The following is an 18,457-nucleotide window of genomic DNA, read 5'->3' on the forward strand; positions in this document are numbered from 1 at the left end:
ATTCATGACCTTCTCATGCCCTTCTTAGCTCGTCACCAGTCTAGCACTTCACCTCCTCAAGCGTAAGGTGCTAAGTCTTATGCCTACCTTGCCCCATAGAACACCCTGCAATTCTAAGTTAGTTTCCCAAACCTAAATTTCCCAGCTCCATCTAATCCAGCAAAACACCAACAAAACCTATCAAAACCTTTTTTGCTACTATACCTTGCCTAAAATCCTTTACCTGGTCCATTTATCTTGACTGAGATCCTTACAGAGATAGCCCTCTCCCAGCCTGGTAGGGCTAGCTACCAAGCTAAGCTTGGTTTGTGGTTACCCTGGAATTGCCTCCCTTCAACCTAAGGTCAATCTAGGTGATAATAGGTTCCATGTTAATTTTTCACAATGATTTATGTTGAAACAATTACTTAAACAATTTCTTCTTCCAGTAGCATTCACTTTGTTAGATCTAAGACTTTTGTGATCCATAATGTAGAAACCAGCCTTTCGGATTAATCACATTGTAAGGATTGGGTCGACGTTTTGAACCAACTAATGTGGTTCAGCAATCACTTTTCCAATTTATTTCCAATCACCCAATAACAGTAAGTAATTATAGATAGAACAGTAAACAATATGCACAGTAGAAGAAAACCTAGATCAATGAGACATAGAAAGGTTTAGGTCAAAGACTAGGAAAAACCCCGTAAGGGGGAAACCCAACCAGATTATTCTTCTATTAGATATTCATGAAATTTTCAGTAGAAAATAGTACATCCATCAATGATTCAAAGTCAAAGCCTTGACTTTCCAAATTAGCAATCCAAAAACCAATGAATTATGAGAGGTAAAGTCAAATCTGGTCAAAGCACCAGCCTGCAATTTTCAGCCCTGTGGAATTCCAGTGAATGGTAACCCTAACCATTCAAAGCCAACAGTCAAAATAAGTCATAAGAATTTGTTCAACGCAGCAATAAATGTGGCATTCCTTCTTAGTCAAACCCAGTCAAAATAGTCCTAAATTCTACCAGAAATTTGATCAACCTTCAAAGTCAACCTACGGTCAAACCCTGCTCATATATGTGGTCAAATATGGTCAAAGTTCCCAGGTAAAATTGGTCAAAGTCTCCCTGAATTCAGCCTCCCAAAACATATTAGAAAATTGGTCAAACCAAGTCAAAGTATCCTGAGTCAACGTTGGTCAAAGTAAGCCAAAAATAGAAGGTCAACACTTGGTCAAACAAAAGCTCTTCTCCTCCCTTCGCACATGTGAACTCGACCCTACAATTTTCAAAAGATATTAAACCAAATGAAGAAGATGTGATGTTGTGATGATGCTTCCAAGTGAAGTCAACAAGCTCATATTTAAATGGGAGCCAAGAGGGTCAATTTCTCTCTCTAGGTGAACTAATTGACTTTCATGTTGGCCCCAACTAGCAAAATAATAATACTTTTCCATATGTAAATTTGATTTTTCCCAAGTGGAAGAGGGGTCTCCTTAGGGTTTGTTGGGTTTCTTCAATGAAGAAATTTCTCCCTCAACTTCAATTTTCAACACTTCCTCCCGAGACTCCTCTCATTGGTGAAAGTCCATAAAGAGAAATGGGTTTTGGATGAGGTGATATTGGGCCTATGCCCCATTTTTAGCATTTTATCTAGCTTTTGTCTTGTAGGCTTTCCCTCTCTAGGTCCTGCTATATTTTGTGGTAACATTTTGGCATCATTGTCGGGGAGGAAGTGAGTCTACCTTCATGAAATATTTACCTTCTTCCCTAACGAAAATATAAATCATTATTCGGTGACTCCACTGGAAGAAGGAAACTCTTTTCTTCATTGAACCTAAATGATAATGCTTGTAGGGTGAAGCAAGCATCTATGAAGGCATTTGACTTCACCCTGGAAACTACCCTTTTGGTTATTATGCAAGACTCAAGGAAATGGCTCCTTGGGATCCGCATCATGTTTACATTTCTGAATTCCTACCTATAGAAGGAAAATGGGATATTGGTCATCATTTTGAAAACGATCCAATATATGACACTAATGATGACATTATCCTTTCCTCATATTCCTCATCATATCTCTCCCATCTTGTTCCTGAGGACAATGATGAGAATGATATGCCTAAGGAGGCTCTTGAACGAGAGTTCATGAACTTGAAGGTTGGATCCTCCATTATTTTTTTATAAGAAAGATTTTGATGGTGCAAGTTGGATTTGTTCCCTTCATCCATGACTTCCTTCCACGATGAATGGTTTTCTTATTTTTCCACCTCTCACCCTTGTGATCTTGCATATGATTATTGTTATGCTTGATCTTGGATTTATCTCATGATTAAAATTAGGGAAAGTGTTTTATATTGATCTAATGATATGCTAGCTACATTGGTTGTATGATTATACTTAGCTCTTGCATAATATGTTAGCATGCATATTAGAGTAGGATGTGTTGCATATTGATTTCGCATAGCTACTATCATCATATCATGTTCTCAAGTTATATTAGATTGCATTTAGATTAAACTTTCATCCTAGTATAGATTTACATTTCTGTATGGTTCATTGTTTGATGAAAAACATGGGTGATAAAGTACGCTCAGTGCACATGCTTCCAATAGTTGTTTTGTGGTGTTCAGGACATGGCTCTACGTCCGAGGAGATTGTTGGAGTTCTCATAAACTCCTCGCTTGAGTACATGTCATGCGCTCTACGATGAGCTCATGTATTAGTTGGAACCATATGTTTCCCACCAAAAGTGGGTACCCTAGGAGAGCTTATTTCCTAGTCATCCTCTTTAGCTAGAATCCAGCAACCTCTGAGACCCATCACATAGTCGATGTGATGTGTCACTTTATCTCTACTCCTTGCATCAATTGTGTTTTTCATTTCCCATCTGTCAAGATCATATGTTAGAACATGGGAAATCTGACACAAAAGGTATGTTTTTCATTTTGCAATCGGGTGATTATGTTTGTTTTTAATTGGGAATTTTGGGCATGGATTATTGGGTAACTTGGGAGAAGGAAGGGATTTGGGCATAGTTTTGTCCCCTTACCTAAAATGGGGGATTAATCTTCAATCCTAGTCCTGTGGGATCTCCACTATTGGCCTATGGTTTTAGAAAGGGTACTACTTCAGAAACCCTGATTTTGGTAGCATGGTCTTGTTTTCCCATTCCATGTTTTTCACTCTCCTCCACATTTTACAAGCCTTATTTCATCATTTTCCTTCTCTGGGTCCACATGACAACTGGGTTTACAAGGCACTGGCACAACCCCCTCCCCTTTTCCACATATCTGGGTCGAGTCTGCAAATGTTGCCTAATAGGTTAATGCAACTAAAAAAAAGTTAAAAGCATATCATAGCCACAAGCAAGAAACAAAACAAAAGAATATTACAAAAATCAAAAGATGGTTGGGACATTAAATAGCACATGGGAAAAATCCAAGCATGATCCCTACCACTTATCCTAACCATCACCCCAGTTCCTGGTGCCCATGAGTGCCCCAAACAAAATTAAAGGAACCCATCCCAAACCTTGGTGAGCGATGAACTACCCCACCTTAAGGGGGTAATAATTAATTTACATCATTCACAACATGCTCTCATTTCCTAGAGCCACAAGCAGTAATACAAATAAAAAACAAGAAAAGACAAGGGGCAAATAAAGCGGGGTGTAAGAACAAAGGTTGGGGTAGCTCATGTATCCAAGATTTCTCCCTTCTACAACTCTTTACCCAATTTGTGGACATCCCCCACCATTGTTATCCTTGTATCCATGGAATTTGGCCTTGAGATCCATGTTTCCCCATCCATTTCATCATCACTCACATGCCACCTATCAAGTGAAGGGCGTACCAATGACCTATCTTTCCATTTAGGGGCTAGGATCACCTAATAGGGTTTTCTATTAACCACTCCTACCTAGGTAGGTAACATTATTATGAGTTCAAAGCCCACAATTTGAAAAAGAAGCCCCATATGAAGTCTCAATGTGCCCTTGATTAACAAGCTTGGTTCACTTAGATGCACTAATGCATCATTGTACCTGATGGTGAGAATGCAACACTAGACATTACACGTGATTGGAATGTGGTTTCATCATGGGATGGGCAACTTAACTTGGGCCTAAGTCCACCAGTGAAGTGTTGAGACCAATGGGACTCCTATTGTTGGGTAATTTAATTGATAGTTAAATTACGTCATTTAAATTATCAAACCAAGGTTCATGTATTTTTGAAGTGTATGTGCACTATATATGCTAGGTGTTCTATCTTTGATTATGAAATTAAATTCTAATTTCAAAAAAAAAAAATGCAAGGAAATATAGACTTTTTCAAGTTCAATTGTCATTAAAGAGATACACATGTTCTTTCCATAAGGATTTATAAATTAAAATGACTTGAAAAGCAAACTAAAAAACAAGAACTAGAAATGAAATCTATTTTATTAACTTGGAATAAAAACTACTATATTGACAGAATTGAAATTTAATCTATTAGGGAGTGATTTGCTTCTTTGAAGCCTTGTACCTTTATTAAGCCTCTCTTTTGAATGAGCTCTAGCTTAATCACTTTGTGCCCTATACTTAGCATATCTATTCTAAGTGATCTCCTTCCTACCGGGACTCCTCCCATCGGTGAAAGTCCGTAAATAGCAAGGGGTTTTGGCTGAGGTGACATTGGGCCTTAACCCCATTGTTAGCACTTTATATAGCTTTTGTCATGTAGGCTTTCCCTCTCTAGGGCTTGCTAAATTTTGTGGTAATATTTTGGCGTCATTGTTGGGGAGGAAGTGAGTCTACCTTTATGAAATATTTACCTTCTTCCTTAACGACAATATAATCATTATTTGGTGACTCCATTGGAAGAAGGAATCCCTTGTTGTTCATTGAACCTCAATGATAATGCTTGTAGGGTGAAGCAAGCATCTCTCAAGGCATTTTTAATTCACCCTAGTGACTCCCCTTTTGGTTACTATGCAAGACTCGAGAAAATGGCTCCTTGGGATCCACATCATGTTGACAATTCTGGTTTCCTACATATAGAATAAGGAAAAGGAGATATTGATCATCATTTTTTACAACGATCCAATATATGAAATTGATGATGACATTATCCTTTCCTCACCTTCCTCATCGTATCTATCCCAGCATGTTTCTAAGGACAATGATGAGAATGTTATGCCCAAGGAGGTGCCACTTGAAAGGGAGTTCATGAACTTGATCTTTGGATCCTCCATTCTTTGTTTACAAAAAATAATTCAAAGGTGCAAGTTGGATTTGTTCCCTTCATCTAGGACCCCCTTCCATGATGAATGGTTTTCTTATTTTCCCACCTCCCACCCTTATGATCTTGCATATCATTATTGTTATGCTTGCTTTTGGATTTATCTCATGATTAATAATAAGGGAAAGTGTTTTTATATTGATCTAATGATATGTTGGCTACATTGGTTGTATTATTATACTTAGCTCTTGCATAATATGTTAGAATGCATATTAGAGTAGGATGCATTGAAATTTATTTTGCATAGCTACTATTATTATATCATGATCTCATGTTTTTTTCCCATGGAAAAAAGTCGTAATTTCTATTGATATAAAGAAATTACATTTTGTAGATGCCAAGTGCATATGCATATGGAGGCAAAGATGCCTGACGAGTTCACAAACTATAGATCGTAAGGAATGTCTGAAATATCTCCACGCAGGGAGTCCACTAAGACTGTACTAGTTGTTACTGATATAAGTTGATCAAAAAATAAGTCCTGCTCTACGCAGAGAGCAACAAAAAACTGTACGTTACCAAAAAAATGAGTTGTAACTCATGACAAAGTAGTGGAAATATATACATGATAATACAAGAGCTGTTCTATATATATGAGGGCCTTATAGCCCATTTTCTATAGGATCATCAAAAGGTCTATGATAATGCTGGTAGAAAGTTCCGTCTATCTCCTCCTGTATCAACCAGTCATTTCCTTGTCTGTGCGCTGCCTCTTTTGATAGTTGATCTGCTTCTGTGTTTTGTTCCCTGTAAATGTGTTGACAGACAAAGGAGTCAAAAGATGTAATCAGTCTTTTAGCTTCATCTAATATATGCCTCAATGAAAATGCATAGCAATATGATGCATCATTCAGCCAGTTGCAAACGATTTTAGAATCTCCAAAAAGTTGTAGGTGTCTGCACTGTTTTTGCAATGCAAAGTGTATAATATGTTTTGCTGTGCAGAGTTCAGCAAAATTATTGGTGCCCCTGCCTAAGTTAATTTGGATCTTGAAGCAATGAGATTCATTGAGGTAAAGGATGGCTCCACCCCCACAGCCTGCCTCCTGAGCAGAGCCATCAAAATATGCCCAGGGCTTAGATTTGTCAATGTTTTCAGGTCTGATAGTGCGGGGAGGGACACTGGTTTCCTCATCTGGAAGCAAGTCAAAATCGGCGATCGTGTGGTGCAATATGACAGGCCAATGGGGGGACTTGTAGTTGAAGATGGCCTGGTTACGCGCTATCCAAAGTGCCCAACATACTAGCAGTGGCATATTAATGTATTTTCCTGAGTGATTTTGACACCATAAGTTCCATGCATCCATGAGATTGTGCCCCTGCCAGTTTTTTAAGGTAGGATAGTGAGTGATGATGGATTGCCAAAATTCCATTGCTGTAGTGCATTTTAGAAAAAGATGCTCTGTACTTTCTTCATCCTTGCGGCACAAGTGGCACCAGAAGGGGCCATAAAATGATCTCTTCATCAGGTTGGTCCCGGTAGGGATCTTGTCGAAGAGGATGTTCCACATCAATAAACGTGTGGGGGGGCTGCCTTGAGCTTCCAGAGTGTTTTCCAGGTTGGAAGGATGTCCTGTGGCTTGTAAGATTCCATAAGCCTTATATAACCTTGCCTCGGGGTGTATACTCCATGTTTTGCAAAGGCCCAGATTATCTCATCCGGTCCATCAGTGAGTCTGATATGTGCCTGGGTGAGGGCATCCGTGTAGTCCTGCCATTCATGCTGCCACTGGACCGGTATCTCCAAATCTCGTGCTGATACCCATGCCTGCTGAAGAAAGGAAGAATTGTCGTTGTCACCGATGTGCTTGATGTGTGTAACTCCTCTGCTGTGTAGGTATCTTAATAAGTCTGCAGATAGTCTATGGGCGTTGCCACAGCCTACCCACAGGTCCAAACCGATTCGGACAGCATTGCCTTCCTTGATACGCCATGTAATGCCTTCACGCAGAAGAGGAAGTGAACCGATAACCGCTTTCCAGATATTAGATATGTTATGTCTTGATTCATGCTGCTGACGGAACCAGTCCATTAGATTCATTGGCCTGATGTACTTCACTTGTGCAACTCGGGACCAGAGACTGTTAGTGGTGATGAGCTGCCAACCGAGCTTGGCCGCTAATGCTCTGGAAAATAGATCAAGCCTCTTGATGCCCCACCCTCCCCAACTTTTGGGTTTTGCAATGGTATCCCATTTAACCCAGGCAAAAAGCTTCCCCGGTTGGTGTCCCTTCCATAAAAATCTACAGCATATACTTTGTAATCTACTCAAAATACCTTTAGGTATCCAGGCCAGGGTCATCCAGTAGACTGGAGTGGCTTCAATTACTGCTTTGATGAGAATCAATCTGCCTGCCCGAGAGAGATATTTATGATACCATACCTGTAGTCTTTTTTCCACTTTCGCAATGAGCCAAGTCCAGTCCGCAATCCTGTAACCGAGAGGCTTTAGTCTAAATCCCAGGTATTTTATACCCTCTGCCAAGTTCAAAGAGGTGAACGGGAAGCGTTGTGTTGAGTATGTGATCTCATGTTGTGTGCAACCAACAATAGTAATCGTGGATTTGTTGTCATTTATCACCATCCCTGTGGCTTGTTGAAAAAGAATGAATAAGTTCTGGAGGGTCGTGGTGTCCCCGATACTGCCATTTAAGAAAATCAGAATGTCATCAACAAATAATAGATGAGTGAGATAAAAAAATTCAGCTATTTTGATGCCTGACAGCTGATTTCTATCTCGAGCAGATGTAATAGTCCTACTTAGTCCTTCCATAATAAGTAAGAATAACAAGGGCGAGAGAGGGCATCCCTGTCTGAGGCCTCTCTCCGAATTGAAAAAGGATGTAGCTTCCCCATTAAGTAGCACACTGTAAGATACATCAGTTATACAGCTCATTATCCATTTGATGTATGCAAAAGGAAATCCAAGATGGGTCAGCAGCAGTCTGATGTAGAGCCAATTTGTTCTATCGAAAGCCTTGGATAGGTCCACCTTTAGTATCATTCCTTTCTGCTTTTTGAGCTGCATTGTATGCATGAGTTCTTGTGCTGTAGCAATAGCTTCATGAATCTGTCTGTGGTGTAGGAAGGCAAATTTCTCTGGAGATATATGACGAGATAGAATATGCTTCAGACAATTGGCTATGATCTTAGCTATGATCTTGTATAGGCAACTACAGAGGGATATGGGGCGGAAATCATTGAAAGAGACAGGATTGTTCGATTTAGGAATAAGTGCTATGAATGTGGATTTGATGGCCTTCCCATGCACCAAATTTTCTCCAAGTGGGCTTGTTGGAAAGGTCTGCCTGTCTACTTTCCAAGACAAGTGGAATTTTTGAATTTGGTATCCATTTTCCCCTCCAAAAGTGAGTTCTCACAACACTACTTCCTGTGTGGCCAAAAATGGGCAGAAAGGGCAATTTTGAGGTGTTTTTGACCATTTTTGGAAGCTCAAAACTTGACAAAATTTCTTGGCCATGTGTGAGCATTCATATTTTTGTCTGAAGAATCCAAAAATGCAGAGTTTTCCTCCAAAAGACGTCCCTAGCAAAAGCGGCGCGACGCACCAGGCAGAAAACCCTATTTTTTACTCCAAAAATTCAAAATTGACCAAAAGTATCTCAAATTTCTTGAAATTTGGGCTGAGTATCCTGCATCAAGTGTTATGTTGGGCTAAGGAAGCCTCAGCCAAGATCTGGAGTTTTTCTTGCTCTTTTATTTTCCTTATTACTTTCCTCAACTTGGCCTTCAAAGTCCTAATTTTCGCTTTGCAAACCTTGTTTCTCACCAAGTAGTGGTAGGCCATGTGCTTCAACATCTTTTTCTCTTTGTTGACCTTCTCCAGCGTCTTTTCCAAGTGCATGTTTTTCCTCTCAAGCCAAGATTCACGATCAGCTTCAATTTCTTGTTCAAGTGGTGTCAACTTGACTTTCCTCCTCTTGGTAGCTTGCCGGTTTTCTCTTATGTTTTGGAGCTCCATGATGGTTTGTTGATCCTCTAACTATTTGTTCCTCTGCTCCAGATAGTTGATTATCCACTTAGCTCTTTCCAGGTTAAGAGACAAGTCATGAATGTCATCTTGTTGTTCCTGAATGATCTCCTTAAGCTTTGAGCTTTGGGAGCCCAAATCAGTGTCATCATCCTGAATCAGAGTGAACTCCCTCTCTTGACCTTCTAAAGGTCCATCATCATGCATTGGTTGTTTACCCTTGTCCTGTACCTGCTTTTCTATTGAAGGAAACGAGACCCCTTCCACCCCGGGTGGAGATAGTACTCATTTTGTTGCTGCAAACAATCTCCTTGTGCCCTTTTGGTAAGTGACAAACACTGGCACACTAGTGGTTTGTGTTTCATGCACCTCTTGCTGATGTGAAGGCTTTCCTACCTCATGAAAAACTGATGGGGGCACTTGAGGACCTGTAAAGACCTCATGTGAAATGAAATCCTCCCATGAAACATTCAGTAAACTAAGCTAATGCAAAACCACAATTTTGATTAATGCAAAGTGATAGATGTTGTTATACTACTGATGAGGAGGCTTCCTTTGCACCAATGTGGTCATTTTCTCAATATTCTGGCAAATGAAATAGGGGAGGTTCATCATCCTCACAATAGTAAAATGCATCAACAATCTGATATAATAGGTGTATAAGCGAGAAAATCTGCCTTCACAGTTGAAATATTTGATTATGAGTTTCATAAGGGGAGCATATGTGTCCTGTAGGTACCTGATAGGGAAAACCCTACTGACATGCCTCTGAAAATCAGCCTTGATATAAGGCTCATAATGATCTATGTCCACCCGCTGCCCCTTATTCCACTGCTCACCCACATTCGAAATACTGGTTGCTTGAGCTATAGTCTCAGGTGTCAAGGTGAATGTCACACCTGCCAAATTGACCTAGCCATTGTGAAGATGTAGCACAAAAAGTCTGGCAAGCTCATGGTGGTATTTGACTCTTTCCACCCTTTCACAAAATTGGTAGCAAGATTGATGTTGGAAGCATGTTACAGCGAGAGGGCAAGCCAACAGCTCAATAAGTGTAGTAGGCTCCTCCCGATTATGTTTTCCACTCTTGTGAGGTCTCCTTGGTGCATGAATTTCTTTGGAGTCGTCACTGACTGTTTCCTCATTTCTGTCATAAGAAGAATCCGACTCCATGTTTGCCAATGCTTGATTTTTCTTAGATGAGTATGAAGAGATTTTACAGTGTCAATAGGTATTTGCTGCTAAACAATAGGAATTTGATGATAAGGACTATGGAAGGGTTTGGGGAATAATATTTGGGGTTTAGGGTTGTTAATTAGGGTTTGGGATGAGTGAAGGTAGGGATTAGGGTTATTAGTTTTAGGGATATGGGGAATAGGTAAGTGTAAGTGGAAAATGGAAGGATAAAAGAGACGAATGAAATGTAGTGAGGGAGTGAAAATGGTAGGGATGGGATGTAGACAGCGAAAACAGTGATTTGCAAACCCTAGGCAGCTTTTTTCAACTAATTGTGCAAGGAACTAGGGTTTAATTTTTTCCCTATTGAAACACCATAAACACTAAAAGAAACTCATACATTGGCCATATGAAGGTGTTGACTTACTTGTGAAATGAGGAATTTACGATTTCGAAGCTTTGGAGGAAGATCTGGATTATTTTCGGGCCTTGAACATTGGTGCGCCGCGTTTCTCTGGTGCATCGCGCCAGTTATAAATTTCAATGCAAATTGTGCTCTGTGTGCGCCGCGCAGGCCAGGTGCGCCATGCCTTGACCTAGGTGCGCCGCGCCTGGAAATTTTCACTATTTGAATGCAAAATCGCTCCTTTGGCTCGAAAACACGATTTGCACTTGCTCTCTTCTCCTTCGGCATACAAATGAGCTTCCTTTGTCATGAAAACACTTTATATACCAAGGATTTTGATTTTTCACTTATGAAAACCCACTTTCCTAATGTTTGCTTTTCACTTGCTTTTTTAAAACTCTGTTTTGGGCAGTTTGTCTTACTTTTTGCCTTTGATGGACTAAATGCTTTGAAATTTGGTTTCTTTTGCAGGAACTGGAGTGCAGAGGCTTGGCAAGGTGACCAAGGCTGCCTCTTGAAATTATTACATATAGAAAAAATGAAATTACATGAGATTTTGTACATAAAACATAAAAAACTCTGTTTTTCCTCAAAACAGGGTTTTGAGGAAAAATCAATCACTGAGCATGTGATTATTGAATTTTTTGTTGTTGAGACTTTATTTAACCTCCTCATGTGCCTGCTGACCATTATTGAGCGTTCACAAGACCTTATTGACAAAACCCTATACCTAAAACCCTAAAAAATGACTTTTGCAGATGTAAAGGAAAAAATGACTGCAAATAACCTAAATGTATGAAAATGGCCCAGCAGGTAAAGAACATGAGGGAAAATTTAAAATATGCCACTACCATCAGATGATCCATGACCCTAATGGAATGCAGATGATCGAATGAGACACCTAACATGCAATGCAACAAGAGAATTTGATCACTGATGGAGAGATGAAGATACCGACACTAACAGTTCCTAGGGCCCATGAGTGCCCCTCACATCATTAAAGGAACACATGCATATCCCAACACCTGATGGACAATGAACTGCCCCACCTTAAGGGGGTGAAAATTACTTTACATCATTCACAACATGCTCTCATTTCCTTGAGCCCCAAGGAATAATACAAAGAAAAATCAAGAAAAGGCAAAAGGAAAGTAAAGACGGGTGGAAAAACAAAGGTTGGGGTAACTGATGTATTCAGAATATCTCCCTCCTACATCTATATACCCAATATGTGGACATCCCTCATCATTGTTATCCTTGTACACATTGCATTTGGCCTTGAGACCCTAGTGATATCTATGACCATGATATATATGAGAGTGATGCTTATGACAGTGTTGACAATAATTCTTGTGACAATGATAGAAGGGCTTGTGAATACCTCCTTGAGAGGTATGTTTGTTTTTATCTTATGAGGATCTAGTATGATCCACAATTGACCCTAGGTGGTTTAATGTGATTGTTGATGAAAGACTTATCTCTCATTATATTTGCACATTGTATCTAAGTTGAACATTTGATGAATAACTAAGAAGAAGAATTTGGTTGGGTTTTCCCCCTTATGGGGTTTTTCCCTGGTCTCTAACCTAAATCCTCATGTATCTATTGCGTATGTTTTTCTTCTATTGTTCCTTACGGTCTCGCTGCATTGTTGATGTTATTACATAATTGTTAATGGTGATATGATATTATGAGGTGAGTCTAATGTGTAAATTGTTGGAAAAGATTAAAAGGCAATTATCTAAAGCAGAGAACAACCTAGACCTAAAAATTAACAAAAAACAGTGAAAATGCACACCCTCTATAGTGAAACACATGCTCTATGTTAGTTATGCATGCTTTGGGCCTAATTTGAATTGGAATAGATTGAATTGTTAATAATTTATTGACAATAACAAAATTCAAGTAGGTTAAACTATTTATAGCCTATCTATATTAACAAAATTCATGTATAATTATTTCTCTTCTTAGTTTAATAAAATTTATGTGGAATTATTTCTCTTCTTTGTGATATTCCTACATGATTTACCAATCCTATTTTGTTGTTCATATGTTGGCTAGTTTATTTATACAAAAATATTACCTTATTTAGGATAATTCACTTCCCTTATCAAGAGCAACACATACAATAAAATACTCTAAAACATTACATCCCTTAAACATACATATATTCCCTTCTCAAGAGCAACATATACAATAAAACACACTAAAACATTACATCCCTCAAACATATATATATATATATAGATATATACTAGGAAATTTCAAAAGTACAAAATCTTGATTGCAAGTAGTTGTGTATTTATGTGTGCATGTTTGTAGGTATGTATATGACCATTAGCCAGATCCTTAACCCATGATGCATAGGAAATTAATATAATGATATTGAGATGATATGTAACAAGTTAAAAGTTGAGAGAAATTTTCCAGATGAAATTGTGGAGGATTTTGAAGTTAAAAAGTTTATATTAGTTTTAAAGAGTCTCAATAAAGATCATTGTCATATCAATTATTTGTTATTGGTTATGCATTATATATACACTATTTTATATACAATACTTTCTCTCTTTTTTTTTTCTCTTGGTAGCAAAACTTATCAAAACTCAATTGTTAATTGACACTAACTACTAAGTATCTGTGTATCCATGAATGCAAGCTAGCTGATCATTGTTATTCAAGGAAAACTAAGTTATGTAAAATGGCCTAGTGGTGGTCCATGAGGGAGCAAAGTCCTGATTGCAAGTAGTTGTGTATTTATGTGTGCATGTTTGTAGGTATGTATATGACCATTAGCCAGATCCTTAACCCATGATGCATAGGAAATTAATATAATGATATTGAGATGATATGTAACAAGTTAAAAGTTGAGAGAAATTTTCCAGATGAAATTGTGGAGGATTTTGAAGTTAAAAAGTTTATATTAGTTTTAAAGAGTCTCAATAAAGATCATTGTCATATCAATTATTTGTTATTGGTTATGCATTATATATACACTATTTTATATACAATACTTTCTCTTTTTCTTTTTCTCTTGGTAGCAAAACTTATCAAAACTCAATTGTTAATTGGCACTAACTACCAAGTATCTGTGTATCCATGAATGCAAGGTAGCTGATCATTGTTATTCAACGAAAACTAAGTTATGTAAAATGGCCTAGTGGTGGTCCATGAGGGAGCAAAGTTTCGCTCATAACAAATGCCTTTGAGTCTTGGGTTGTTAACCTATTTCCTTGCATCCAAAAAAGATGAGCACTTAGCCAATTACACATTATTTTAGGTCTTACTTGAGGACTAAAAGGTAGTTTCCTCTTTAACAAATTCACAAAAAATCCAATATCCCTTAAGCTCACCATTGAAGGTACCTCCAACAAAATCTCTTTTTTTCTAATAGCATCTAGCCTTAGTCTCATACATGAGACCAAATACAACCCCCGGAAGAGAAATCCACAATACACACAATATTCATTCCACACTACACACAATATTCATTATTAATGTTATGGAAATAGCTTTTTCTTTTAATTTTATGTTAATTATATTTTGATGTTTTTTCATATTAATGGGTAACAATAAACTTACAATAGGGGAAGGTGGTGAAAAGGTTATGTATGTGTGCAAACACGTAGATAAGTATACATGTTTATGAAGCCCAAGGGCCCAAGGGTTCAACTAATTGCCACCAATGATGTTGAACATTTGGCTAGTTATGTCCCACTAGGTTCCCAATTTGAATCCCTAATTTGGAATCCTTCAAGTTAGACGCACTAGTCTATATTGATAAAGTTTAATGAGAATTCCACCGATGGATATGACGAAGCATCTCTTGAAATTTCTAACAAAGATTTAGTCAAGGAAAAAGTATGTGTGCATACGTTATTTTAAATTTTGATTTCCATGACGCAAAACAGTAAAGAGTGATAATACTTCTGTATTAATTTTACTTGTAGGTAGTAAGTGGGGGTAATCTAGCATATAGATGGGTTTGTACGGAAGAGTTCCCCTACAAGGGAAGAGGATAGGGAAGAAAATGCAGAAGAAATTTTTGTGAGATATTTTGTTTGTTTCCTAGTTTTCCGACTCTCCTATTTGTGAAGTGATTGGAATTAGCAGACAGTTGAAAATTGAGACATTTTTTTATCAAAGATGTAGAATAAGATCATTAAAAATCCTAATCAGACATCACCATTACACTCCAGTCTCCAACGCCAATGTAAAGGTGGCAGTTTATTTTCACCTAGGTTGTTTAAGGTAAATTAGATACCAATATTGGAAGTAATTGTTTCTATCATATATCATATTTTTGTTCATAAATTCCCGTCACTGTAGATTGACAATAATAGGACGTTGGTAGGAAAAGGATTGTTGATGGTTGGTTCTTTTGTGATAGATCCTTAAGCAAATTGAGATTCAGCGGGTTCATTTTAAACCCAATTTTTTTATTTTATGATGTTTTAATTTTAAATCTAATACAAATCAAGTTGTGTGTTTTAAAAAAGGAAAAACCCATCCTACTCGACACAATACAGAAGAGCATTGATTCTGCAAAAGAGACGTCTTAGCACTAGTCTATTTTTTCCTTCTGCATCAAATTTTGCACAGTTGAGGGTTTGTGAGAAAAGCGCAAAAAGTCCAATATCAGGAAGAACTAATTAGAATATGAGTTGGCAAGCAAACTCTCTGGTTGTTTGCACTTTTTCTTGGGAGATGTCATAATACGTTTAAGAAACGGATAATCAGGTTTTCTGGAAAGAATCTCATCAATTGGAAAATACATTAAAAATCATAACATAAAGAATGGCAAATATGGTGATATGTTAAGGACCATTATAGAAGCTTGCAAAACTAGAAATTATGTTGTTTGAGGTTAGTGGTTTCAAAAATATCTGAAATTGGAATATTGGAAAAAGAGATCGGATATTTATGGGAATATCAGAATTTTGGACCAAGATATTATTCAGTTCTCCTAATTGCAACAGGGAAACAAGTTAGGGTTATCAAACTTTATTCTGAAACTTCATGGACATCAAACGGCTTAGCACATCCTAGTATCGATCTATTACCAGTAAAGTTCTTTTTCTAACTCCTGAAGATGTATTATACATTTAACTCCAAAATCAAGGCATATAATCAGTGTACAGTAATAGCTTTACAATGATTAAACTCACAAGTTACACTAAATTCCAAAATCATTGGATCTTAGCTAATTGACTCACATGTCCATTCATATTCTGCCCAACTTGGACTATATTTCAAAACCTATATACAAAAACATAATGATCTGGAATCACCTCATGACTTAACCTCAAACCTTTCCTGGGGCATTGAATGAGTTGTCCGTTATTCTTTCTGCATTCCTGAGCAGGGATGCAAGAAGACTGGAGGACCGCGTAGAAGAATCGCAAGGCTGAATAGAAATACAACACTCACAGTACAGTGCAGCAGCATTTTGGGTTTTCCTTCTTTGGCCTTGTAGACCGATTCCTCTCTCCAATCTTCACATGCATCACGGGTTGTTGATTTTCTACGGTAGTTTCTACTCTATTAGCTGGGGTATGCAGATGTGCCATGGTTTGCCTTGATTTGATTGTTTGGTATCTTAATGTGCGTCGAACAGGAGCCTCCCTGCAGACCTTCCTACACTCCATGTGGGACAGTCCCGATCTTGTCACGGTAGGGATAGGAGTGGCAAGAATAGTTTCCTTCTGTGCTTCTGTAGTTACAACCTTATACACAAGGTCGTGCACAATTGAGCTGCAGAATAAGACAGTATCTGTTGCTTCTTCCAATGTCATACTTCTTGACAGATATCCTCTTGGAGCATCAGCATTGACATTATCTCCTGCACAAAGAGCAATACATTACATACCTTCTGTTGCACAATTTGTATGGTCATGAGTAACCACTCTCACAGAAAACCATGAAATTTTCGAGAAAATATGAATCAATATGAAAGTCTAGGGAGTAGAAAAGGTACTCTCTTGCACAGAAATCCACGTCAAAAATCAGGAAAATACAAATCTTCTAAGTTCATGTGTAGCCTACCAATTAATGGAAATACTCCATAGCAGATGCTATAGTGCATCTTGCAAGATTCATGAGATGAAAATAAACCCAAGTTTCTCTTCTCACAAGTCAATGGAATGTTTAAAAGGTTACGCAAAATATTAATGAAACGCACCCTTAACATGTAACAATTTCTGTAGTCACTAAAAAGAAGAAATATAAGAGATACAACAGATTAAAAATACAGACCAATATGCAAAAATGCATTTTAGGTTCAAATAATACCAGAAAGTACGCTTGCACATTATGATAATATATTTGCTCCAAGTTTGTTCAAGGAAAAATGCCCAAGAGCATTTCAATTGTATCTCTTAAATATAAGCTGAAATATGTGTTTTCTCTAGCAAAATTCACTTTTAGAGCTTCTCCTAATAGTGAAATTGCCTTCTTGAACTCTCAACAAATTTAGAGTTTCCCAAAACAAAATTGATTGAGCCAAGAAGATCATTCTACAGCCCAATATGATGTGTAACACTATCCGTCCGTCATTAAAGTTGAAATTTTGCTCATGTCGGCCCAAACAAAAAAAATTAAAATTTAAACAAAACAAAACAAAAATTATAATAATAATAATAATAAATAAATAACTATACAAAATATTTAAATAATGTCCACTCATAAAAAAATTGCACGTGAAGAAATTGGAAATTTGCCTAGAAACCAGCATAGATCCATCTTAAATATGGATCTATGCTGGTTTCTAGGCACATTTCCCTAGTGAATCTGTTACCTTGATCTTGATTTTTCCTCCAGTGACAAGCCAGGCAGGAATTGCTGATTTATCTACTAACTTTCAACTTGCAATGGATGTATTATTTAAATATTATAAAAAATTGGCCCTTGTGTCTCTAAAGAAATCTATTACAAGGATGGACCACACGTATAATTCAAGGGAAATTTTCTAGAGAATTTTCATGCCCCAAAACTAAGAAAGGAAGGAAATTTCTACATTTTCCTAATGCTCCGAATGAGCATTTAGGGTCCTTTCTGACCTGTCAATCAACTTGTCTAAAAGGTACGTGAAAATAAGTATATCAATATGGGAAGTTCCCAGATATGCATGTATCTTCTCAAAAATCTCTGTACATGGGAAACAGTGAGAAATGGGAATTTGTAATACAAGAATCTCATGGTGCAGTTGAATTTGCAATTTTAAAGATATCTCATGCACTCAAGATTAATAAAATAAACAGCAACTTAGCATCATGTCATAGATTAAAAATTTTCCCTTATTCATTGATCTTAATCCAATTCACTGTTTGTGCAACATAAGGTCCAAAAAAGAAACCAAATAAATATAACCTTCAAAAGTTTAAAAATAACAGTAGTAAAATAACCAATATAGAGTTTCCCAAACATTTTTCACAAATAAATTGTCTAGAACTTTGTGCAGAAATAATCTGCAGTTTGTGTTAAAGACCTTCAAACTAACAGTTAATCTATTGCAGATGCAGGATTTTGCACGTGTTATGGGATTGAGTTTTCTCAGAGAGGGTGCACAAATCCTTAAAAGATCAGCTTAACAACTAAGAGACCTGTGACTATGTAGTTGCAA

General features: G+C 37.5%; 1 protein-coding gene across 1 annotated transcript in view; it reads right to left on the reverse strand.

Annotated features, from left to right (window-relative positions):
- Positions 1-15,893: 15,893 nt before the first annotated feature.
- Positions 15,894-18,457, reverse strand: part of LOC149143084 (uncharacterized) — a 69,776-nt gene continuing 67,212 nt past the window's right edge. Inside the window, exon 6 of the mRNA XM_089453396.1 lies at positions 15,894-16,678. Within this exon, the coding sequence (XP_089309522.1) occupies positions 16,263-16,678 (416 nt within the window). The 3' untranslated portion in view covers positions 15,894-16,262. The remainder of the gene's footprint in view (positions 16,679-18,457) is intronic.

The sequence above is a fragment of the Pinus tabuliformis genome, chromosome X (assembly GCF_031772625.1).
Source record: "Pinus tabuliformis cultivar Carrire ecotype Pingquan chromosome X, CPIR1, whole genome shotgun sequence".
In the NCBI taxonomy this organism is placed as follows: Eukaryota; Viridiplantae; Streptophyta; class Pinopsida; order Pinales; family Pinaceae; genus Pinus; species Pinus tabuliformis.